The 25,945-nt window shown below is 50.8% G+C and overlaps 1 protein-coding gene across 2 annotated transcripts in view; it reads left to right on the top strand.

Annotated features, from left to right (window-relative positions):
• The window catches only part of arhgap35a (Rho GTPase activating protein 35a), a 55,604-nt gene extending 32,797 nt beyond the window's left edge, over positions 1–22,807 (top strand). For both annotated transcript variants that reach the window (XM_042346005.1, XM_042346006.1), the window contains exons 5-8: positions 18,299–18,376; positions 19,594–19,725; positions 20,724–20,829; positions 21,416–22,807. In XM_042346005.1, coding sequence (XP_042201939.1) covers positions 18,299–18,376; positions 19,594–19,725; positions 20,724–20,829; positions 21,416–21,710 — 611 coding nt within the window. In that variant the 3' untranslated portion in view covers positions 21,711–22,807. The remainder of the gene's footprint in view (positions 1–18,298; positions 18,377–19,593; positions 19,726–20,723; positions 20,830–21,415) is intronic.
• The last annotated feature ends 3,138 nt before the right edge of the window (positions 22,808–25,945 follow it).

Here is a 25,945-nt window from a genome sequence, read left to right as displayed (position 1 = left end):
TGTCCCAGTGTGATTAAAAACAGCAATCAAGTAGCTTCAGCATAGAGACTTGTAGTTAAATAGCGAGAGATTTTTTGTTGCATTAAAAACTGGTTGGAACAATAGTTTTTTTTTAATATAATAAAGCCATGGTAAACTTTTCAAATTGTCTTCTCACCGTGAAGTATTGGTGCTACAGCAAAGCTCACGTAAGTCGTATCGGTTGGGACCAGCCATTTAATAGGATTTATGCAAATTATGAGATGTGTTAAACGAGCATTGAATATTAACTCTCGAATGGGACCGGGTCAGATGTACGACTCAGGCGTCATCTTGCCTGAGCCTTGGGGAGGAGGAGTATTTGAGCGTGATAATAATAATAATATCCTTCTCGACGTCTGAAAGTGCTTCACAGAATAGACTGTAAAGTGAATTGACTGTATATATTTGTGGACAAAACGAAACGCGGCAGCCAATTGCGCACAGCAGCGTCCCCACAAACAGCCGTGGATTGAAGTGACCAATGTATTATTGTTTTATTTTCTTGAGGGATTACTATCAGGCGTGCGGGGTAAGGAAACTGGCCCAAGGTTTTGCCCTGTCGGGAATCTCTCTGTCTCTGTGTGTCTCTGTCTCTCTCCCTCTCTCTCTCTCTCTCTCTCCGTCTCTCTGTCTTCCTGCTGGCAGCTAGATGTAGAGTGTGTTTAGCAGAGCCCTGGGACGCTACCCTGTGTGAGGGGTGCTATATAAATGCCAATTGTTGTTTTGTTGGAGCCTGGGAGTGAGCGAGCTGCCTCTGAGTTTTCCGAGTCTTTATGGCATGATGGTGGGCGTGGAAGGAAGCCCAAAGGAGGAGGGTGGGGGGGAGGGCAGAGGCTCTGCTTCCTGTGGGTTTTATTTCCTTCACACGGCCCAGATGAAGCTCCGGGCTAATGAACGGTGGTGTGATCCACAGGCGGTTCAGGGGGTGTCATTGCTCAGTGGGTTGCAGTATTTAATGATTCTCCAGTACGCGAGGTGTAATTAGAGGGTTCGGGGCAGAGGGCTGCGATTGGAAGCGGAGTGTGTGTGCTCTGCAGGTTCCCCGAACTAAAATTCCCAAACTATTTAGGGAGAGCAGGAGTCGAGGAGATTAAGAGGGGATGTGATCAAGGTTCCAGTAAACCCAACAGGTCAAATCCCTGACGTGCAGAGGGAGGGAGAGGTTAGAGGAGGGAGGGGCATCTGAACAAGTTAGTGTTCACAATTGCAAGCTGTGTGTTTTTAATTAGTTAAACTCTCGCAAACCCCCACTACACACTCTGGGGACCCCGAGACTTGATTCCTTCTGGAATTAGGTAAACCGGATGCCTTCCTCCAGGGAACATGTACTTTCCATTCCAGGCAGATTTCTTGTGTAGGCGGCTGTATATATATATATATATATACACACACACACCATAATCTATATTTTATAATATATTATAATATTTGTATATATTATAATATATTATGAAAAAACTATTCTAACATTATATTCCAATAGGATCTATCTACCATGTTATGAAATATATATTATAAAATCTTAAATATATTTCACCCACAAAATATACAGTAAATTCACTGCACAGTGTATTCTGTGAACCGCTTTGAGACGTCTAAACAATGTGATAAGGTGCTATATCAAATGCAAGGATTATTATATCTTGTGTATATATATGTAATATTTGTATATAATATATATGCGTAATATATGAACCGTCTGATTTTATGCTTAAGCGCAGTGATAGATTTCCACCCGTCAGGTTTGCTGCATATTCATGTGTGTTTAAGACGCCCGGTTTAGCTCGGTTACGTCATACTCAATGCGATCTTACGCTCTGGCAAATTGAATCAGTTTGATTTGTTTCCGAATGTGACTTTGGTTTTTAAAATTCAAATTCTCTGGTGTTGTTCCTCCTCCCTCCCTCCCTCTCTCCCTCCCTCCCTCCCTCCCTCCCTCCCTCCCTCCCTCCTCCCCCCACTGGCGTTGGGACAATGCTGCTTTTAGAGGTGATTCATAATGTTGGGCAGTGTCCATCTGTGTTGGGCTGAAACTCTCCACAGCACACAAATCGCCTGCTTTCTGCTGCCTCTGGACACCCGCGTGAAACAAAGGAGAAGGAGCAGAGGAAGTGGTTGCCCGGGCAGCCATTTTAGTTGGCTCAAATCGAAGCTTTCAATGCTCGTCGCTTTCCTCCCAGGCGCTGAATGAACCCTGGGTCAAAACCCAAGTGGATTCAATCCAAGACAATGTCCCGGCAGCTAAACCAAATCACGAGGCATTCACCTCGGCCCCGCTCCGCCTGCTTCCCTGGCTCTACCTTTCCCTTTTTACCAGGGTCTGCGGATGGGGAAAATCACTTTGTTTTCTCCCCCATTTAATAATAATAATAATCCTTGCATTTGACACAGCGCATTCGTCACTGTGTTGAGACGCCTCAAAGCGCTCCACAGAATGTATTGTCAGTTGAGCGAAACGCGGCAGCCGATTGCGCACAGCAGCGTCCCACAGACAGTCGGGGGTTGAGTGGCTGCATTTTTTTCTTAAGAAATGGGACGCTGTTATTGTTAATTTTTCATGCACGGGCTGTGCTAGGAATAGCCTGAGAAATGGCTGTGTAGTGCAGACTGAGCTTTCTCTCTCTCTCGCTCTCTCTCTCTGCATGTTCTGGCTCGCCCCAGCCGCTCTGTCCAAGTGCAGTAATGTGAGAGCCACGATGCTGCGGCGTGTCCCATTAACCCTTTAGTGTGCAGAGTCTCCCTGAGCTGTTCTCTAAAAGTCCTGCAGCTCAGTGGTTAGAGCACTGACCTCGCAAGCGAGAGGACCTGGGCTCGAATCCCGGGGAGGGCGAAACATTGAGAAAGTTTCCTTACTCCGTACACGCACACGCCTCGTGGATCGCTTTTCTCTGGATAATAATACTACTAAAAATAATAATAATAATAATTTGGTCATTCAATCCACGACTGTGGGACACTACTGTGCGGAATTGGCTGCCGTGTTTCGCCTACAAATATATAGTCAACTTCACTTTACAGTATATCCCGTGAAGTGAAAGTTGACCATATATTTGTAGGCGAAACAAATACAGTATATCCCGTGAAGCACTTGAGACGTCTCACAGACGCGGTAAGGGGCTGTATCAAATGCAAGGATTATTATTCTGATTAAATAAACCCTTCAGACATTTTGATTGCAAAATAAAGCCAGTAGGGCAGGGGGGCGAAGGGGGGGAGAGAGAGAAAGGGCAGAATTGTAGATCCAATTGGTTAGCTCAGAAAGCAGCCAAAACCCATCGCATGCTCTCCTTCTGTGCTGTAAAATTCTGTAAAGACCACGTAAGTGAAGTGAAAATGTAATGAGCATCAGAATGATTTAGGATCTGTAAGAGTCCAGTCACCTGGCACATAGCAACAGCAGCCCATCATGGATCGGGGTAGTGGATAGCAGTTGATGTTCTCTATATATAGAGACGAGGAGGTTACTTGGGAGTGATTAAAAGGCTGTGATCTCATTGAGGAATTTGAGGTGATTTTATTAGATTAGCGAGAGATTAGATCTGCCTTTAAATTATCTTCCCCAGGTATCAATTCAGAATATGGAGCCGTTCGAGCTGATGTTTGTTTCTGAGTGGTTTGCGGTTTTTGCCTTTCAGGCTGTGGTTGATACACACTGGCTCATATTCACGTGGCGTTAGATTGAAATCTCTACTGAAGCAACAACAGCTTGCACTTGCACAGCGCTCCTCACGCAGAGTAGCGTCCCAGAGCGCACGCCAGTGGCTGAGCACGACACTGAGCTGGGGCCGAGGGGGGGGGACAAGCAGGAGATCAGAGCCAGTCGAGCGGAGGCAGTGGGTTGGAGAGTAAGCGGGTCGGAGAGGTGGGGAGGTGCCAGGGTGTGAAGCCACAAAGTACAGTCAACTCACATTACAGTATATTCTCTGGCTCGCTTTGAGACGTCTCAAAAGACGCGATAAGGCCCTATATCAAATGCAGGGATTATTATTGTTGTTGTGTTAGCGATTTGACCGGCACTGTGAACTCACCGCAACTCTCCAAGTACAGAAATTGGTTTGGACGCTGATGAGCAGAGAAGGGAACAGTGAGGAGTAGCAAAGCCGTCTGCAAAAGACGCATCAAGTCTGAGTTGTGAATCACTTCAATCTATCGTGAAACAGATATTTACTGTGTCCCTGAACTCCGCTCCATTAGTAATGTAAAAGCTGTCGTTATTGGCGCTGTGGACTATCGACTAGACGGTAAAGTTTGAAGTGTGTTTTTATTATATTGATGCCGTCATATTTTTCCCCTTCATTTCCCAGGATGTGTCTGGTAACTGCAATGAGAATCAAACTCGAGCCATTTATCACTTAACGGCTTGCACTGTACGACCTCTGTCGTGAATATCAATCTCTGCGCTCCTGTGTAATATTGACGGATAATAACGTCAATTTAACCAAAGTAAATCCGGGGGATCTTTCACCTGTGAAATGGATCGTTTGAAATTCTCTGCTTGTGGTATCTGTGACTTGCTCATACTCACTGCACACATTCTTTATGTGGAGACCTGCAGTGAAGTGGCTACAGCACTCGTATTGCAAGCGAGAGGACCCGGGTTCGATTCCCGCGCCGGGCAAAATGTTTTATAATGATAATAGTCCTTGCATTTGATTTTAGCGCATTGTCACGTCTCAAAGCGCTTCGCAGAATATACTGTAAAGTGAATTGACTTTGTTTTGTGGGCGAAACGCAGCCAATTGCGCACAGCAGCGACCCACAAACAGTCGTTTGTGTAAGTTTATACCTGCAGCTAATGGGTTAAGTCTGTCGGAAAGAGGATGTGGTGGTCAGGGTTGTCTTGTTAAATTAGAGTGACGGAGGGTTCCTGCCTGAATAAGTGCAAGTGGAATCTGTGGTATGTGTTTGGTTGAAGTGTGGTAACTATTTCTGATTATGCAGCAATTAAAAGTAAATACTTATTGCATATTGAACCCTTTTTGTCCTCTCTGGCTGGATGTGGTGTGCTTGAGCTGCCGATTACGTTTCTGTAGGAAAATGGGGAGATTGTGAACGATAACATAAGATGACGCTGATTTCTATATGAAATGTCAAATCACTAATCACCCGTTATCTGGGCGTTTGCCAGTGGTGGAAGGATGAGAGTTCACACAAAGCTTCTCTCTCTGGGCAGTGTAGAGGCTCTTCATTGAGAGAGGAGAGGCTCCGTTCTGCAAGGAGATAATAATAATAATCCTTGCATTTGATACCGCCCCTTATCACGTCTTCGAGACGTCGCACAGCACTTCAGGGGATACCGTGAAGTGAATTGATTGTATATTTTTAGGGCGAAACGTGACACAGCCGATTGCGCGCAGCAGTGTCCCAAAAACAGTTGTGGATTGAGCGACCGCATTATTATTTATTTTTGGAGGGATTTTTACCTCCGCAAAGCGATCGTTCAGCAACAGCCCATAAGTCTGCAGATTGTTCTCCAATGTGAGCCACCTAACGAAACTCCACTCTCCCGCGCGCCTCCGATAAGGGTACTACAACATTTCTCACTCAAACATCTATCTTAATTCTTCTCCTGAGAAAATGGTGAGTCGTGTCTGGCAAATGGCTGTCACTTGCAGAGATTTATTTTCCTTAAGAGGGTGAGATCTTCGCAGGAAGAAGGCCCATCAGCCTATTTGATCTCATCGTTGCAGATTTACCTGTTGTCATATTTAACCGAGTCACTGCCTAGTAACTCGATCCAGCTGTCACGTTCCCCGGAATACTTCCTGCCCTTCAAACCCATCACCTGTGACCTCTTGTCCTGCTTCTTTGGCAAAAATAGCCCTCGCCTCGCAAGCGAGAGGACCCAGATTCGATTCTCGGGGCGGAGCGAAACCTCTGACAAGTTTCCTTACTCCGTTTACCCAACAGTAAGTAGGAACCCGTTTTTTCGTCAATTAGCGGATCCCTTTCCGGCGGTAATAATACTTTTTTTAAAAAAAACAAAAGGAGATGGAAAAATTGTGGTCGCTCAATCCCACGACTGTCTGTGGGGCACTGCCGTGCGCAATTGGCTGCCGCGTTCCGCCCACAAAACGCACAGCCACTCCGTCGTCACATCAAAGCATCTCAAAAGCTCTTTACCAGTAAGTTGCTTTGAAGAGGCTTGTTATGGAAGCAGACGGTAGCTGACGTGAGGGAGCAAGCAACGCCCCAGCTAACCGCAGTGAGACGCAGACCAATTACTTTGCAGGCGGATAGCAATATTGGCCCGAACACCGGCGGGAGGGCTGACTGCTCTTCCAAATAGTGCCTCGGGATCTTTAACACACACCTGATCCAAAAGGGAGTTGGTTTCCCGTCTCGCCCAAAGGACTGAATGCATCATGAACAAAAAATGTTCAAACTTCCCCTCTGTTGAGGGTTGGTCTCGTTTTGTGAGTTCCAGTGTATTAATAATAATCCTTGCATTCGATACAGTGCCTTATCACATCGTCACGACGTCTCAAAACTCTTCCCAGGATACACTGTGAAATGATTGACTGTCTTATTTTGTGGACTTGTTTGTAGACTTATCCCATGTAACAGCAACAACTGAAGGAGGAGGGGGTGGGGGGGGGAAAGTGACCGTAAAGCACGATCGAAAAGGAAAGTCTTCAGGCGGGATTTGAAGGTGGGGAACGGGGGGAGCGAGGTATTGCTCGGCACCACCAGGACATCACTTGACACTCACCGTATGATTGGCAAGTAGGAGTAGAAACAAATAAATCAACGCCAGTCCTGGAGGCAAGTCCTTGCTCAGTCAATCGTTCTTTGTCTCAGTCGGTCTGTGCACAGGCGGAATCTTTGGTTGTACTGAACTACTTAATGGAGCAGCTCCGGGCAACGTCACACATGGCAAAAGAACCAGAGGGGGACACGAGGAGAAATGTTGTTTTTTTTTAACCCAGAGAGTTGTTACGGTCTGGAACGCACGGACTGAAAGGCTGGAGGGAGCAGCTTCCTACGTAGCTTTCGAAAGGGAATTGGTTAGGGACTTAAAGGAAAAATGTACAGGGCTGTGGAGTAAGAGCGGGAGAGTGCGGAGGGTTGGTGGCTCTTTCAAAGAGGCAAACAGGCACGATGGGCCGAATGGCCTCCTGTGCTGCAAGATTCTATGTTCATAGTGAACTTGCCTTAATATTGAGCAGTAATAATCCTTGCATAGAAACGGGAGGAGGCCATTCAGCCCCTCAAGTCTGTGCCGCCACCTCTTGAAGACGTGAATGAATCCAGCCATAATCCATAGCCTTTCGGGGGAAGGCAGAGAGTTCGAGACTTCCTCTCCCCTTTGGGTAAAAAAGGGGGGTAACTTAAAGATCCCTGTGCGATCCTCAAATAAACTAAAGCACCTTCAGGATTCGTGCAGTGCTTGATCTGGAGCGCTGCGCCCATGTGAACACGGGGATGCCTTGCTCCTGATGAGTCTTCTCCAGCTGATGAGAGGCAAAATCGGGGGCAGCTCCACTTAATCTGTGGCAAACGTCCAGGGCGCTCGGCTCAGCCAAACACCTATCCCGTGAAGCGAGCACTAGCAAAGGTACCTGCGCAGAATCAGCAGCTCTCTGCCAACTCCATGCCGTGCCAAACTCGTGGGTCAAAGCTTGCCCGAGGCTGAGCAGTCGGCATTTGGTGAGGTTGGGTTTAGCATTGCTATATTGCCGCACAACACGTCGGCTCAGCAGGCTTCGGCCTGTTCCGCCCCCAGCCCGGCCCAGCACACCATCGACGGTCAGGCTCTCAGACACCCACCCCACCCATTGGGACTCCATCCCACAGTCCCTTCGCCTCGTCCCCTCCCTTGTCTCCTTCAAGACCCTCCACTTCGACCGCTCCTTCGGTCACACTCCCACTCCTACCCCTACCTTCCCTGCCCTCCACCCCTCCTGATCCTAACCACCAGCTCGGGTCCAAATCCCCGACTGTCCCGCGCCCTGGGACGTCCTCCTGACGTGAAATGCGCGGTGTAAATGTCACGTGTTGTGGCTGCTCTGTTGAGAGGAAGGGGAGTTCAAATGTACTCGATTTTTGAGGACCTTTTCTTCTCCTCAATTGAAGGCGTCGACTCCTTTGTTTTCCTTCTAGTGCTTTTCTGGGTCTAATAATCTTTTTTTTCTAAAAAAGAGAGAGCAAGATTGGACATGGAGTCCTGTAGCTCAGTGGTCAGAGCACTCGGCTCAGCAAGCGAGGGAGCCCGGGTTTGGTTCCCGGGCAGGGCGAGACGTTAGGCAGGTTTCCTTACTCCACACGCCTCTTGTTTACCTGTTTGTGGGACGCTGTTGTGTTTCAAAGGGCTGCCCTTGCAATTTATCCTCCCCCCCCACCCCCTACAAAGTTTCAGGTACTCCAGAGTTCCAGGGTGAAGCTGTTAAATGCCTCCAAATAAAATAGCTCAGAAGCCAGAGTCCAGTTAATGTAAGATCCTGTTGTGAAATTGAGGTATGTGGATTTGCTGTGTAGGTGCCAGCATTACGGAAGTGCTTAACTAACCTTTGGTTCCTGAACATTTATATGATTCTATGATTTGTACCTCCTTGTTGACCCTGCAGGTATAAGCTACGATTTCCTTTGGTCGATGAGAAACTCTTCTCACTCACCGCTCATGAACCGTAAAATTGCGTATTTTAGACCTCGGTGTTCTCAAAAAATATTATTACTTCCTCTTTCGTCTGCTGTATAAGCAGAAACTCCACTGACACTTAATAACTGGCTGGGGTCCAACCCCCACTGCAGCACATACACAGCAAGACCAAAGATCAGCTTGCGTGTCTGGAACATTTAAAAGAGTTTCTCTTTGACCTGCGTTAGCTCTGAAACTCTGGAACGTTCCCTCGGTCTATCTGCCTTGCCCCCTCCTTCCCCACTTTCGAATCCCGCCTGAAGATCTTCCCTTTTGACTGTGCTTATGGTCACCCCGCTCTCCCCCCTGGCCCCGGGGGTCAGACTCCGCCACCGTCGAGCGTTCCTCCCTGCGTGCAGGGCGCGACATAAAAGTTGTTGGTGTTGTTGATCAAGCCTGTGACAAACTTTGGGCAGTGGGGGAGGATTTTGAAAGTTCCATCGTCCTTCTTCAAGGTCCATCTCAAGTCCTTCCTATTTGACTACGCCTTCCCATTCCCCCTTTGGTACCACATCCCTTGCATCCAACCTTTAGCTCGGGTACAAACCGAGCTAAACCTCCTGACGTGAAAGGGGCTATTTGTTATTGACCCAAAGGGTGCAGAAGCTAATTACAAGGTCGCTTGCCAGGTTGAGATCAGCTCACTCTCGGCCTTTATGTTTGCATCCGAGTGGCTATAGCACTCATCTCGCAAGCGAGAGGACCCGGGTTCGATCCCCAGGTGGGCCGAAACCTTAGGCAAGTGTCCTTATTACACACACACGCACACACACACACGCACACACACACGCACACACACACACACGCCTCTGTTTACCCAGCAGTTGTTAGTCGATTACTTTAATCACTTTAAAAAAAAGAAACTTTTTAAAATATAAGAATTTGATCACTCAATCCACGACTGTTTGTGGGACACTGCTGTGCGCTGGGTTTGGCCCACAGAAATACGCAGTCACTGCACCTTACGCTGTGAAGGGCTTTGAGACGTCTCGAAGCCGCAATAAGGCGCTATACCAAATGCAAGGAATATTATTAGTTGTATCCAATCCCAGTCATGAATCAGTATTGCGAGTCTTACAGGACCAGATGCTATGTAGACTTGAGGGAGGGAGGGAGGGAAGGAGGGAGACAGAGATGGAATGTGCAGCTGCAATCTCCTCTCCGAACCCACATGCAAATGCCAGCCTTGGTGGGGAGCAGGAGCGCTAATCTCCTTGAAATTTTAAAAATGTTTGCAATGGGCAAGTTCTGGTAGAATTATATTTGCGGCAGCATTTCCAGCTCGCTGCCGCTCTCCGGATCTTTCTTTAAAACTCTTTGTTACGAAGCTGTCTTGTCAAGCGCTCCCGAGAGGCCGCCACAGAGAATGCCAGTTGTCGGTCTTTCCACCGAGAGAGAGTGCTCGCTCGCTCCCCTAACCCACGACCCGCTGCCTCCGCTCGACTGGCTCCGGCCTCCTGCTTGTGCCCCGTGCCCTCCGTTCCACCATCGGCGGCCGCGCTTTCAGCCACTGCGCCCCGAAACTCTGTCACTCTCTCCCTCTATCATAGAATCACATAGACTATACAGGACAGATACAGGCCGTTCGGCCCAACTGGTCTATACTGGCATTTATACTCCACATGAGCCTCCTCCTGCACTTCCTCAACTAACCCTATCAGCAGAACCTTCTGTTCCTTTCTCCCTCGTGTACTTATCTGACTTCCCCTTAAAACGCCTCTATGCTATGCGCCTCAACTACTTCTTGCGGTAGCAAGTTCCACATTCCCACCACTCTCTGGGTAAAGAAGCTTCTTGTGACTGTCCTTCCGCGTTGCCCCTTCCTTCCCATCTTCAGGTACCCACCTAAAGACCTCCTTCTTTGACCGCGCCTGCGGTCACTCCCCCCCCCCCTGCTCGGTGTCGTGCCCCTGACTGTCGAGCCTTCCGGGACGCTACCCTGCCTGAGTGAGGGGCGCTAAATAAATGCATGTCGTTCTCGATAAGTTGTTGGTCGAATTCACCAGAAAACATTGTGGTTTCGAAACCCTCTGTACCGTTTTTTTAAAAAAAAAAAAAAAATCGTTTTGAGAAGCTGTTTGTATTTTTCTCTGCGTTTCTTGTGGTATATAATTACGAAAACATTCGCAAAGAATCTCAGTGTATTGGGAAACATTCTGTTTTCCCATACTTGGTGTCCGGCACAGTACTGGAGGAGCGTTGAACTTCCAAGCAATGTGGGTTGAATTCCCGGGCAGGGTGAAACCTTAAGCAAGTTTCCTTGCTCCGCGCACGCACACGCGCGCGCCTCTGTTTACCGAGAAGTACGTAGGAACCCGGTTGTTCAATTGGTGGATCGCTTTCCGGGGGTAATAATCCCTTCCAAAAAAAAAATAACAATAATTTGCTCGCTCAATCCGTGACTGTTTGTGGGACACGGCTGTGAGCAATTGGCTGTTGCATTTCGCCCACAAAATGTACAATAAATCCACTTTACAGTGTATCTATGAAATGCTTTGAGATGCCTCGAAGATGTGATAAGGTGCTGTATTGAATGCAAGGATTATCAGTATAATATAATAATAATCCTTGCTTTTCACGTCTCCGATTCTTGCTTTTTTTGGATGGGACGAGGAGCGTTGTTGTGTGACCATCGGTCGTGTGTTGGTGTGTTTGATTACCGGTTATCGAGGCTGTGTGTTTTTTTNGTCTTACTTTTTAATATCAAACGATCATCTGGCTATGAAATACAGTCTCGGTTCAGGTGCAACTTTCTAATAACCTGCGACAACCGCCTCCTTTTCGTACCTTTATTGAGATCCCAGCATCATAGAAACAGGAGGGGGCCATTCAGCCCCTCGATCCTGTTCCACCATTTTATAAGATCATGGCTGATCTGCACCTCAACTCCAATTGCCCCCCCTTTACCCCGTATCCCTCGATGACCCGACGAGCATCTATCCACCTCCGTCTTGAAAATGTGAAAGGATCCAGCCATAATCCACAGCCTTTGGGTGGGGGGGTGTGGGTGAGGGAGCGAGTTCCAGGTTTCTACTAGCCTTTAGGGTAAAAAAACACTGCCTCCTAGTTTCACTCCTAAACGGCCTAAATCCCCCTCTTGTTCTGGATTTTTACCCCCACCCCCCCACCCCCCAGAGGAAACAGTGCCTCTGTCGCTACCCCATCGAAACCCTTCTTTATTTTAAAAATGTACAGTGTGCCGCGTTTGCACTGGAGGAGGGGATGTGCTGCAATCCGTTTTGGGGCGTTCGTTTGGGTAGTGTGGGGCGGAGGGGTGGGGGGTGGTGTACGTGTGGTTGGAGGGGGGGGGGGGGGGGGGAGCGAAAGAGCTGACGAGTCCGACCCCCGAAGGAGGTGTGAAGGAGCTTTGCGTGTGATTGACGGGCTGCGATATCCGTCTCGGTTGCCACGCTGCGAACTACTGCTCCTTTTGTGGAGGAGCTCTCGGGCGATAATGCGGCTGTCAGCTCATTAGACCCGGCGGCGACACGGGGCGGCGCAGATCGGGATCCGCTTTGGGTCCCGTCATTGTTGCGTTGTCACTCGCCGTGAGCTGCCGTGCCGTTTGTCCGCGTTCGCGTGGGGTCGGCGGTCCGTTTTATCCCGTGCGTGGGGGGTGGTGGGGTGGGGTGGGGCGGCGCGGGAAGAGAGGAAAAGATTATGGCTGCTTCTACCCCCCCCCCCGATCAGGCCACGTCGTCGAGACGCCTCAAAGGGCTTCACGGAACGTACCACACACTCTTGTGTTTTTGTGGTCAGCGGCGGATTGGGCGACCGATTCTTTTTTTTGGTGAGTTGTTCACCCCCCCACCCCCCACCCCAGAAAGCGATCCACCAATCGACCAACAACGTCAGCCGTGTGGAGTGAGGAAACTTGCCCAACGGTTTGCCCGCCCGGGAATCGAACCCGGGTCCTCTTGCTCGCGAGGCACGGGCACTAACCACTGACTGCGCTGTAAGGACTCCTACAGCCGATACGTGCTGTTTGAAAACTGCAGTAGCATCTCGCTGTGCCCTCTACACCAGCACTCCCAGCCTTCTTGGTGTTGTCAGGGAATTTTACCCAAGTCTCTCTCGTCAGCTCCAGTTAACCAGAAGCCTGTGTACGTCAGATAAACCGGTTTTCCAGCCCATCGGCACGCAAGTTGCAGCAGTTCAACCTCAAAGCTGAGCAGAAGCTGACAGTCGAGCTCCTGCTTGAAATGAAGCCTTTTAACACCCGGTAGCAGGGCAGCGGCTCACGCAGGATACCTCCCCCTGTTCTGTTTTCCAGCTATGTTAGAGGTTTATTCTGCAGCTCCACCTTCAAGACATCAGCCGGACCCCTCGACTTCTTACAGTTAAACGTCCGCGCAGGAAATTTGACCCCAACTGCTTCCAAACTCACTTACGATAATTATAATAATCCTTGCATTTGATACGGCGCCTTATCGCATGGTCGAGATGTCTCAAAACACTTCGCAGACCGTGCCGTAAAGTGCATTGACTATACTTTGGGGGTGAAACGCGGCAGCCAATTGCGCACAGCAGCGTCCCTACAAACCGTCGTGGATTGAATGACCAAATTATTATTTTTTTTAAGGGATTATTACCCGCGGAATCGCCAATCGACTAACAAGCGGGTTCCTCATTATTGCTAGGTAAACAGAGGCATGCGTGTGGAGTAAGGAAAGCTGCAGAGGCACGTGTGTGAAGTAAGTTTTCGCCCTGCCCGGGAACCGAACTCAGGTCCTCTCGCTTGGGAGGCGAGCGCTCCACCCCCTAAGCTACAGGACTCCTCGATCGAGAGCCTATTGTATTGCTGTTACCTGCAGGTCAGGCTTAGCATTGGGCTCGGTAGGGAGTAACACTCCCTCTGCTCTTGCCTTGCCTCGTTCTCCCCCTACAGCCATCCTGTACTGGCACAGCGTGACTCATCTCATCCCCCCACCAGCCATCTCCGTGGCCAGCCTGTGTCGGCTTGCCAGGAAGCACAGAAATCTGGAGAGGTGTTTTTTTTTCCCCCGAGTTGAAGCCATTCAGCACATTCCCCAGTTCTAAGCCTCTTTTCCCCAGTGTTCAGACTGGGGCGGAATAACAGCAAGCTAAGATCTGACTTGCAAGGCTGGATTCGTGCCACAGTCTTGCCACAGGAGATTCCTCTTCTGTGGTTAGCACAACAGAGCCTGTGCTTGCATTAACAAAATACAGCCCAGGCCAGATCCAACAGGCTTGACCCTTTAACTTGTTTGAGAGAGTCTGAACACATTTATTATAATAATAATAATAATAATAATAATCCTTGCTTTGGATACAGCGCCTTATCACGACTTCGAGACGTCTCGAAGCGCTTCACGGGACATATAAAGCAGCTTGACTGTATATTTTGTGGGCAAAGCGGCAGGCAATTGCGCACAGCAGCCTCTCAGGTTTTTGTTTTGACAAACATGTTCCCACTCACTGGTGGGTAAACTAAGGAGTAAGGGAATTTGAACAACTTTTCGCCCTGCCCTGGAATCCAACCCCTGTCCTCTCGCTTGCGAGGCGAGTGCTCTAACCACTGAGCTACAGGGCATTATCCCACGCCGCAAAGAAAAACCCGAGTCTAAATATGAAGGGTTCCCTCCCCACCCCCCTTTGACCTCTCGCTAATGGACACACGTTCTAGTTTTGCGCGAGAGGGTATTAAAACAATGCATTACTCAACTACTTTTCACTCCACCGCCCAAGCCTGGCTTGGGGCAAGCCTTCGGTAAGCAGTCTCTGTTGCCTTGTGATTTTTTCGGTTATCGGGCTAGTTTTGGCTAAGCTGTCAGATATTCCTGCCAGTTTGCCTTCAGAGCCGGGCCTGCGGGAAGCACGTGCCTCCGACCCCCCCCCCCCCCCCCCAACCACCACCGCCCCGCACCCACCCCGTTAATCATTCACTCCATCTCTAAACACGGCTGTTTACAGAGCTCTCAGCTTTGCAGTGGACCGCAGCTACAGAATGTAAATAACTAGTTCGGGTCAATCCCCCAGGACATTGCTGGTTAGGGAGAAGGGATAGAGAAGTGATGAGGTCAGCAGATGTAGATTCCTCTCCCTTTTTCTCCCTCTCATCCCCACCCCCACCCCCACCGCCACTTGGCTTAATAATAATAATAATCCTTGCATTTGACATAGCGCCTTATCACGTCTTCGTGACGTCTCAAAGGGCTTCACTGCAGAGTGGATCAACTGTATTTGCGCTGAGAGCAATGTCGCACAAACCATCGTGGATTGAGTGACTCAACCTGAACGTGAGAGAGTCTGAGCGGATTCCTTTCAGTCGTTTGATTTTTAAAAGCCTCCTAATAGCCAAGTGACTAAGGTATTGCAGTCTCGGTTCAGATATTAATTTCAGTTGCAGGTACGTATGTATGTGTTACATAATCTTTTGAAAGATTTCCTTTATAATTGTAATAATGACTCGTACCTGGAATTAATTACCCCGGACATTTCCTCGCCTGTTCGAGCTTGTGGATTCTGCTGCATTGTGCTGCCAATTAAGAGGGAACGGAGATTGCTTTCCTTGCCTCTATCCTCCCTCGGTGGCTTTAGTAAATGGGCTGCGTTTAAAATGATTAAAGAGTTCGGCTCAGAGAAGACGTTTCAACCAGTTGTAGACTCCTGAAGGGGAGTGGTACCGCTTAATTGACGCTGGCAGTAAATTTGCTATCAACAATCCGGCCGATTAGAATCCTATCATTTATTTAGATAAATTAGCTGCGTCGTTTGCCCTTTCCCATGCGTTTCTGCGACCCTTGACGCAACGTGGAAACGTCACAAAGCGCTTCCCGGGGGGAATTGCTGTTGAGTGTGGTGACTACGGCATCCAGCGCGTGCCCAGCAAAGGCGCCCGAAATCGCCGAGAGGTAACTGGCAGACTTTATTTGGAAGGAGATTATGGCCAGAGCACAAAAAGAAAGAGAAACTCCCTCTTCATTTCCCACCGGGACTGTGGGATACTTACATGTCTCTTGTTTCAGCTTCTCATCTGAAGGACAGCACCTCTGCCAACACAGTACTACTTCCTCTCCCTCTTCGCCCGTGCTGGAGTTTGGCCTAGACTGAGCTCGATTGCCTTGATGATGGGGTTTATTTTTCCAAGCATCACACACACACACACACACACACACAGACACACACAGATGTGACTCTTTGATCCGCTGGGAGTGAGTTAAAAGCTTTGACTCCAGGTGGCGTCACGTTTGAAGGTGCAGTGAATTAAGGCGCCTCGGCCCAAACCTGAAGGCCACGGGTTCAGAATTGTGGGTTGTGTTGTCCTCAGCCTTAAAGCAGCGTTTAAGATTACAGTCGGGTTTGTTTAGTGCACCTGGATTGAGGGAGGAGGAAAAATGAGGCCGCTTCCTGATTTTTGACTGCTATCCAGAGACCCCCTGCTGTAAGGTATGTGGAGTCCTGTAGCTCAGTGGTTAGAGCGCTCGCCTCGCAAGCGAGAGGACCTGGGTTCGATTCCCGGGTCAGGGCGAAACATTGGGCAAGTTTCCTTACGCCACCCGCCTCTGTTAACCCAGCAGTTGGTAGGAACCCGGTTGTTGTTGGATCGTCGGATCGCTTTCCGGGGGTAATGATCCCCCTCCACACAAAGAAATACGGACAATAATGCGGTCACTCAATCCACGACTGTGCGTGGGACGCCGCGGTGCGCAGTTGGCCGCCGCCTTTCCCCCTCGAAACATTCGCTCTCCGCAGGATTTCCTGTGAAGTGCTTTGAGACGTCTCGAAGACGTGATATCGACTGCAAAGGTTATTATTATTTTGGTATCACGTGGGTTGTCCCAAGTGGCCGGGGCTTATGTTGTTTGTGAGGGCTGTGTGTGTGTGTGGTGTGTGTGTGTACTGCACAGACGCCATCGGTGCAGCGCTAAGCCCTGATTATTGCGAGACTCTTGACTGTAAGTTATGTAAAAATCCGCCCGGCCTCCCTGTACTGTTTTTCTCCCTTTTCTCTTCCTGTTGTGGCCGCCGGCCAAACACAAGTATGTTTTCACTTATGCAAAACGGGTCAGAGGCATTTTATTTGTGTGCGTGCTTGTGTGTGTGTGTGTGTGTGTGTGTGTGGTGTGGTGTGCGCGTGTTTGTGTATGTGGTGCGTGTGTGTTTGTGTGTGGTGTGTGTTTGTGTGTGTGGTGTGTGCCTTTGTGTGTGTGGTGTTTGTGTGCGTGTGTACGTGTGGTGCCTGTGTGTTTGTGTGCGGTGTGCCTTTGTGTGTGTGTGGTGCGTTTGTGTGTGTGTTGTGTGGTGTGTGTGTGTGTGGTGCGTGCCTTTGTGTAGTGTGTAGTGTGCTACTCGCTCGCTGGTCGTTTAATCCAAGAGCCAACCGGGGAGCCAACCGTTTGAACTCCCACTGCAGAGGGAGCAGGGCGACGCATCTCCTAGTAACGGGCCGCCGGGGGAACGCACCCTCCCCTCGCCTCCCTCACGTGACACCGTCCCACCGCGGGTGTTTACCTCTCATTGTCTCCTCAACATTGGCAGCTGTCTGGAAGGAAAAAGCAGCCACCGACCAACCTCGGCAGATTGCACAGCGCAACAACAACTTGCGTTTACACAGCCCCACCCCCCCCCACCCCCACTCGCGTGGGGTAGTGTCCCGCGGCGCTCGACAGTGGCGGAGTCCGACTCTGAAGGAGGGGGAAGGCGGGGAGACAGGCGGATGGATTGAGGGAGCGGAGGGAGGGGCACGAGAGACACGGACAGGAGGCCGGAGCCGGCCGAAGCGATGCAGCTGTCGTCGCAGCGAGGGTTTATCCTCTCGTTGTAGTGCGCAAGACTGGCAGCCCTCGGGCAGCTGCCTGGTAGAGCCACCAGACCGGGCTGTGCAGGACAGGGCTGGACAGCAGCGCCGGGACCATAACACGATCCTCAGCGCTCCAGTGTAACTCTCTCAGCTGACAAGCTATTGCTGCCCAACCCTCCGTTGCGTTCTGAGCCCAAGCAGCGAGGCCCGAGACATGAGGCTGATCTCTCTGGGCGGCCGAGGAGGTGGTCTTTGCCCGCGCCCTGCCACTGTAATGGTTGGAGAGCTCGCCTCGCAAGCGAGAGGAGCCGGGTTCGATTCCCGGCCGGGCGTGGCGAAATCTCAGCCAAGTTTCCTTACTTCACACGCACACACCTCTTGTTTAATTAGCAGTAAGTAGGAGCCCAGTTGTTAGTCGATTGGCGGCCCCCACTAAATCATTCTTCTACTCCCAGTGCCTTGAGGCTTCCTCCCCACGTGAAAAGCGTTATACGAATGTTATTTTGCATTGTATTGTTCCATCGCACAATCCCTTCGCCTCACTTCCTCTGTTGCCTCCTTCAAGACACGACTTAAGACCTTCCTTTTCGACCGTGCCTTCAGCCGCCCTCCTAACCCCCTCTGCCCTCCCTCACCCTGTCCAGCTCCCCCCCCACCCACCAACGCTCGGATCCTGATCCCTGACTGTCCAGCGCCTTGGGACGTCCTCCCGACGTGAACGGCGCTTCACAAATGTAGTTTTGTTGCTGTTGCTGGATGGTCTGTGAAGCGCTTTGAGACGTCTCGAAGACGTGATAAGGCGCTGTTATCAAATGTGAGGATTATTATTATTTTATAATTACTATTATTATGAACGGGATGTTTTTGCGTTTAAGGGCTGACCACGGAGGGGATTTACCGCGTCAGTGGGAACAAGTCAGAAATGGACTTCCTCCAGAGGCAGTTTGATCAAGGTAAGCCGACAGAGTCTTCGGTTCCAAGTTGACTTGGAAGTTTTTTTTCCCCAGCAATTTAGTGGTGTGTTGGTGAGGTGGGCCACATCCAGGCCCTGATCAAAGGAACAGGAGGAGGCCATTCAGCCCCTGGAGCCTGTTCCGCCATTCTGTAAGATCATGGCTGATCTATACCTCAACTCCACTTAACCCGCCATATCCAATGTCTTCACACAATGAGACAGACGACAGGAGCATTGTGGCATCTTCAGGGCACTCATTTTCTTGGTCAGCCGCAAAATGTACAGTCACTACCCTTTAAGGTATATTCTGTGAAGCACTTTTGAGACGTCTCGATGACGTGATAAGGCACCATATCAAATGCAAGGATTATTATTATCCGATGCACATGGAAACCAGACAGAGTTTCACATGTGTTTGCCACTTGCACACGGACATTTCCTGTGTCTGGAATGGGATGCGCACTCTCTCCCCGGAGGGATCGCGCCGCTCACCTAATTCCGGAGAGTATTAGGCGCAGTGCAAACTATTACTTTGGCGTGGAGATGTGGAGCTAAATTGTTCATGCGATCATTGTGTGCGGATTGTCGAAATCAAACCAACCCACTGAAGGAGGCACAGCCCAGCCTGGCTCGTCGGCAGGACTTGGAAGGGCAGAGCGGTCACTGGGGACAGGGAATCCTCCTACTCAGTCATCGCTGCCAGAACGTTTCTCAGTTACGTCTTCGATTCACACCTAAAGACTTTCCTCTTCGGCCGTGCCGTCAAGTCACCTTTTTTTCCCCCTCACTTTTATGTCTGGCTCCACGTCACGTCACGCCACTGTTATTATTAATAATAATAATAATAATAATAATCCTTGCATTTGGTACCACACCTTATCACGTCGTCAAGACGTTTCCCGCAATATACTGTCAAGTGTCGTGACTGCATATTTTGTGGGTGAAAAGCTCTCGGAAGGGTGTTATATAAAATAACAATGTGGTCACTCAATCCACAACTGTTTGTGGGAATACTGCTGTGTGCAGTTGGCTGCCACGTTTCGCCCAACCAAAGATACGGTCACCACACTTTACGGTATATGCTGTGAAGCGCTTTGAGACGTCTCGGTGACATGGTGAGGCGCTGCATCAAATGCAAGGATTATTATTGAACGCAGATGGTTGTTGTTGTGGATGGCGGACTGTTTTCTGAACGAAATCTCTTTGTACGTCCAGATCCCAGTATCGACCTACAGGAGAAGGACTTTGCTGTGAATACAATAGCAGGCGCTTTGAAGAGCTTCTTCTCTGAGCTGCCTGACCCGCTGGTGCCCTACACTACGCAGGTGGAGCTGGTGGATGTCAGCAGTAAGTACTGAAGCCTTGGCTCCTGCCTTCACCGCAGACCCATGGCATACAAGTGGCCTCGTCCATCCTGCTCCTTTCTCAGTGCTTCAGGTCATCTCTCATCCACAATTTAGTGGAGTCCTGCAGTGCCTGGCAGGCGAGAGGACCTGGGTTCGATTCCCAGGCGGGTCAGGGAGGAAACATTGGGGCAAGTTTCCTTACTCCACACCGCACACGCCTATGTTTACCCAGCGGTAAGTTGGAACACTCTTGATAGTCGATTGGTGGATCACTTTTCTGGGGGTAATAATCCCTTCAAAAACAAAAGTAATAATTTGGTCACTCAATCCCTCACTATTTGTGGGCCACTTGTGTGTAATTGACTGCCCCGTTTTGCCCACAAAATATACAGTCAAATCACTTTGAGCGTTTTGAGACGTCTCGAAGCTGTGAAAGGCGCTGTATCGAACAAAAGTATTATTATTTACTGCGCAATTGTGTTGAACTTGTTAGAGCTGTCGAGTTTAATTCTGGCGGTTGCTTTTATGTAATACACATACCTGCAGTTTGAGTGCAGGTGACTTGACCTGAATGGTGTAACCGAGAGGTCTGGTCTGCCAAGTTATTAGATCTTGGTGAACCTTGTCAAAAGAACCAGAGGGGAGACGAGGAGCCTTTTTTTTTGTAACCCAGAGAGCCGTTACAATCTGGAAGCAGATTCCATAATAGCTTTCAAAAGGGAATTGGACAGGGCCTTGAAAAGGAGAAAATGTGCAGGGCTATGGGGAAAGAGAAGGGGTAGTGGGGACTAGTTTGGGTAAGAGTGGGGAAGTGGGACTAGTTGGGGTAAGAGCAGGGGTGTGGGGACTAGTTGGTAGCTCTTTGACTGAGTCAGCACAGGTATGATGGGCCGAATGGCCGTCTCTCTGTGCGGTAAGGTTCTATGATTTCCCCACCTGCCTTCCTTGTCACCTTGGTGAGCTTTGCTGTGTCACAGTCGCTGCTCTTTCTCCACACAGAAACACCCGATAAGGAGCAGAAGCTGAATGCACTTAAAGACGTACTGAAGAAATTCCCGAGAGAGAATTATGAAGTGTTCCGATACATCATCACCCACTTAAACAGGTAAGTCCTCGCGCGTCGCAGAGCAGCGAAGCATTGGGATTGATTAATCCTGTGGGTCATAGCAAGAGAACGTCACAAGCCTTGGCTCAGGCTCGGCGGGGGGGGGGGGTGTGGGGGAGGAGTGAGCAAGAGCCGGAGATTGAGTTGTGTAGCACATAGGATCTTGTAGCCTCGTGGTTAGACCACTCGCCTCGCAAGCGAGAGGACCTGGGTTTGATTCGTTTCGCCCACAAAATACACAGTCACTACACTTTACAGTATATTCTGCGAGGCGTTTTGAAAGGTCTCAACGAGGTGATAAGGGGCTGTATCAAATCCAAGGATTATTGTAAGATATCAAATGCCAGGATTATCATTTGCCATTTGATAGAACTCCTTATTACGTCGTTTGAGACACGGTATTAATCGCGATCATTAAAAATCGCTGCATTTGATGTAACAACCACAGATTACATTTGCGTAAGGCCTTTCCCCGACGTCAGGCGGGACTTTACCGCGGAGCGAAGACATCTCGAAAGGCTCGATAGGATGAGATGGGACGTTCTGGTTGTGTTGAGGCTGAATAGGGGCTTTTCTTTGCTTTCAGGGTCACTCAACACAGCAAGATGAACCTGATGAACAGCGAGAACCTATCCATCTGCTTCTGGCCCACTCTGATGCGGCCAGACTTCCAGACCATGGACGCCTTGACGGCCACCAGAACCTACCAGACCATCATGGAGCTGTTCATCCAGCAGTGCCCGTTCTTCTTCTACGACGAGCCCATGAGGGAGCAGGCCAGCGCCACGCCCAGCTCGCCCACGTCGAACACTTCCTTCCAGTGTCCTTCCCCCGCGAGCACCATGCCCTCGCCCCCACAGTCCCCCCCGCAGACACCTTAACCATCAGCACAGCAACGATTTGCAACCTCTGGAGACCACCGCTGCCGGACGGAACAGCCAAACAAACTGTGAAGCGGGTGGTCAAACACGCCGGCTGGGATAGTCTAACTTGAGTCTAACCGGGTCCCTCAAACACTCACTTTGCCTCGGGAGTTTTGGGGAGACGTCTCTTTTTGTTTTTTTTGATCTCTGTTGCGCACGAAACAAAAAAAAAAGAAAGAACGAAAAATACCGTGGGCTGCAGGCGAACAAAAGTGACACAGCACTAAGGAGATTCGATCGAACTCCCGACAGCACCTCAGTGAACTCACGACGCTGACTGGATCCGAAGAGAGAAAGAGACGAAGAGAGAGAGAGAGAGAGAAAGAGTTGTGACGGACACAGGTTCTGCAACGGAGCGATTAATGAACGCTTTCCGGAACTGCGTAGTGTAGCGTTCGAATGGTTGATTAATTCAGGCCGGCGGTCAGTCGAATGAAAACTCGCTGAGCATGAACTTTGAGTCTTGACGCTCTGAGCCGAACACACAAAGAGTCACCTTCCTTGGAAATTGCCAACTTCTTTTTAATCCCCTCCTCCCCCCCACACCCCCACCTCCCTCTTCTCCTCCTTCTCCCCTTCCCCTTCCCCATGTGTCTGCAGATCAAGTGCTGCTATTTTAATATTTTTAGATACCTTAACGCCAAGCTGTGTTGGGGCGAGCGAGGGGCGAGAGGGGTTTCGGTCTCCCGCTGCCAAATGTACGCCAACTCATTCCAAGCGCCGGCCAGAGCAGAACGGTCAAGCCAGCATGTGGGTGTGGGTCGTTATAGACTCCACACCAGGAGACTGTTCTGATCTCGGGGAGCGGGTGGTTGTGTGGGTAGGGGTTGAGGGTGAGGGGTGGGTTGAGAGAGAGAGAGAGAAATCTTGTGCTGGACCAGAACCATTTTGTTTGCACGTCCTGTTGGGCGATTGTACCAGTGGGTGAGGTCTGACCCGACTGTGTTTTAACCGTGCCAAACTCAGCTGCTTGTGGTACCTTCCCGAGACGCAAGCAACGGTGGGTGGGGGTGGGGGCGGGCTGGGTGCGATGTAACGGTCAACGTCCCCCAGAGTCGGGGGCGGCTTTTCGGTGGCCGAACCCTTCGGGGTAAAGACCCACTTGCCTCCGGTTCTCCTGGCTGGCCAGCCATCGCTCTGCTCGTGTTGACTGTCGCCCAGTGGACGGTCGGCCTGACTCGCAGTCGCACTCCGAGGTTGCGCTGGAATCCCTGTGTTTGATTTTTCAGAGCTGCGTTTCTCTCGCTCGCCTCGCCCTCCCTCTTGTTTTCTCTCGGCCGTTTCCGTGGGCCCGGCCGACAGCAGCCTCTCCATCCTGGCCCCAGCCCAGTGTGACTTGCTGTGGAGAACGTGGAGCCTTCTGTTATCCAGTCGTTGGCGTGTCTGTACGGAATATGCCAACCCAGGTCCTGGCGTGTCCACGTGAGACATGCTAGTCCAGGCGTTGGCGTGTTAGAGTGACATACACAGCGGTCCCGGCTGCCGAACCTGCTCCTATTCCTAGCAATGCCCAGCGGAGAGACGGGACTGTATTGGCGGTTGGCACAGGTGCAAACCCGGGACTTGTCCGGATCTCACAGGGGATCATTCATAAAACGTGAACCTAACCTGGGATGGGGGGGGGAAGGGGGGTTTAGAGCAGATCGGTGGTGGTGGTTGGGTGGGGGGGGGGGGGGGCAGGTTGGCAGGATGGCAGAAACATTCCCCAGGTTAAGAGAGAAGAAAGTGGGTTGTATTTTGAACCAGTCTGTGATGAAACCTGTTTGCGTCTCACACTGAGAGTGGGTTGCGATGGGGAGACGTGATGTGATGTGTGGGTGAGAGGAGCTTTCGATGTCGCTCTTACCCTTAGATGTTTCTCTCTCGTGGGCGTTGCGTTCAGCTGACCAGAGCCAGGTTTGCCATGTGTCGTGATTTATTTCCCCCCCCCCACCCCTCACACCTTCCTCCTTTTTCCTTCTTGAGATTTCTTTTTCTCTCTCTCTCTCTCTCTCTCTCTGAAATCCGCAACAAACGTCTATGAAATGAAATCATGTCGTATCATATATCATATCATATCGCAAAGGCACTAAACTGTAGTTCGGGTGTGCGTGTGCGCGTGTGTATGTGTGCGTGCGCGTGTGTTTGCGCGCGCGCGCGTGTGTGTGTTTTTCTTTTGCACAGTTTCCTGTTCAATGTGCCAGTTTGCACTTTAAACTCGGGTTATTGTGGTTTCGTGTCTCGTCAAATGGCTAGCGTAGATCGTGGAGAGTTAGCGAGGAAATTATTCAGGGGTTTGGGGGAGGGGGAAGCTTTGGGGGTGGGGGGGGGGGGGGGGGAATCAGAACTGAGCCTCTCCTCAACTGATGTTAACACAAACACGCTTACCAGTTGGGGCGGGGGGGAGACTCTGGGAGTCCTGGAGGGTCCGTGGTTAGAGCAAGCGAGAGGACCTGGGTTCGATTCCCCGATGAAACGTTGGCCAAGTTTTTCAGTCCGCTCCGTTCACTAAGTAGGTTGTTAGTCGATTGGTGGATCGGTTTTCCGGGGCGGCGGTGGGGTGGGGTGGGGGGGTGGGGGTAATAATCCTTTCCCCCCAAAAATAATTAATAATAATTTGGTCGCTCGATTCCCCCGACTGTCTGTGGGACGCTGCTGTGCGCGGTCGGCTGCCAGGTTTGGCCCACAAGCTACGCAGTCGATGCACTTTACAGGGCGTCCTGTGAGGCGCTTTCGAGACGTCTCGAAGACCTGATAAGGGGCTGCGTCAAGGGGGAGGATTATTGCCATTTTTCTGGCAGCCTCAGGATTTTTGGGGTGCGTGGTCGTGGTGGGTGGATCCGCGGGAGGCTCAAGTGCGAGTTGTCGTCGTCAGCAGTCGTTGAGCGGGAGGGAGAGAGGGAGTGTGTCGCTTCCCACTTAACTCCCCGCATCCGTGTAGCGGGACCAGAAAAGCTACGAGATTTAGAGAGTGGGGGGGGGGAGAGAGAGAGAGAGAGAGAGAGAGAGAGCGCGCGCGGGAGAGTGAAACGAGTGGGAAAAGCGAAGGGGGAAAGGGAGACCACGTCAAATCGTAAGGCAGGACATCGCCGCTCTTTGTAAAGTAGTTTGCATTCCTTTCCGTGTGTCCGGGGCTGGCGAGCGTGTACGGTTCCCCCACTTCGCGCGGCGGCAGAAACGGGGGCCAGGGGCTCAGACAGCTTGAGGATTGGCACGGCGGACGCGTGCGAGGGGTGGGGGGGCGGCGTGTGGCAAAGGAGGGGGTGGGGGGAATTTGTAGGCGTTCGTTGCCCCTCTCCCAGCATGAAGTGGATGCAACCCACTTGCCCCGAGGTGGCGAGAGACTGGTTAATTCGGAGCGTGGTGGGGAGGGAGAGAGAGAGAGAGGTGGTGGGGTGCGGGGAGATTTTTTTTTCCCCCGAGAGCGTTGGACTGAACGCACTAGAGACCTGAGCGCCAGGAGTGAGCGGATAGGAGTGTGTTCTGCGTCACTCTTCTGCCCTCGGGGGCTGCAGCTCACACTCGCGCGCGCACGCACACACTCAAAGCGAGGAGGGTGCCCCCGGGCGGGGGGTCTTAACTCAGCCGCCGGGACAGGAGGCCGGGTGCTAATCACGCTGTTTTTACATCTCTCGGCCAGGTTACAGTAGAGGAGTTTCCCGGTAGTTCTTGAGTTTGGCGTTTGAGCCGTTGAGAGCAGGGCCCAGCAGTGCAAACGTAAGTTCAGCTTTCCCCTTCCGATAAGACGGCTGTCGTCCTTGATAACGTAGATGTCTGTAGTAGTGTCCAGTCTGCAGCCAAGGGTGCGAGGGTCTCCAGCCCCGTCCCTGAGCCGGTCCGGTCCGCAGGGAACTTGCTACTGACCGCGGCCCGGCACGGCCCGGTCTGGCTCATCGGCAGCACCTGGAAGGGTCGACCAGTCACTGGGGGGCAGGGAATCTTCTCCCTCAGCTCCATGTTATCCCCGCAGCCAAAGCCCTAACTGACTAACTAACCAACGGGGAGGGGGGTCCTAGTTGGACAAGCAGCGGGAACGCTTGGCCACACGGTGCTCTCTCTCTCTCTCTCGATGGCCAAGTCGTGCAGTTTTAAATCAGCGGCGCCTCTCCTCAAGTCAAAGTAATCGGGCATCTCCCCTATAGCTCTGAGACCACACGTACGCACACACCTCCGTACTCCCACTCACACGCCGCACAGCACTGGTCCGTTCCCCC

The sequence above is a fragment of the Callorhinchus milii genome, unplaced genomic scaffold (assembly GCF_018977255.1).
Source record: "Callorhinchus milii isolate IMCB2004 unplaced genomic scaffold, IMCB_Cmil_1.0 Scaffold226, whole genome shotgun sequence".
In the NCBI taxonomy this organism is placed as follows: Eukaryota; Metazoa; Chordata; class Chondrichthyes; order Chimaeriformes; family Callorhinchidae; genus Callorhinchus; species Callorhinchus milii.
The sequence above is the reverse complement of the archived record's forward strand: the minus strand, read 5'-3'. Positions and strand labels throughout refer to the sequence as shown.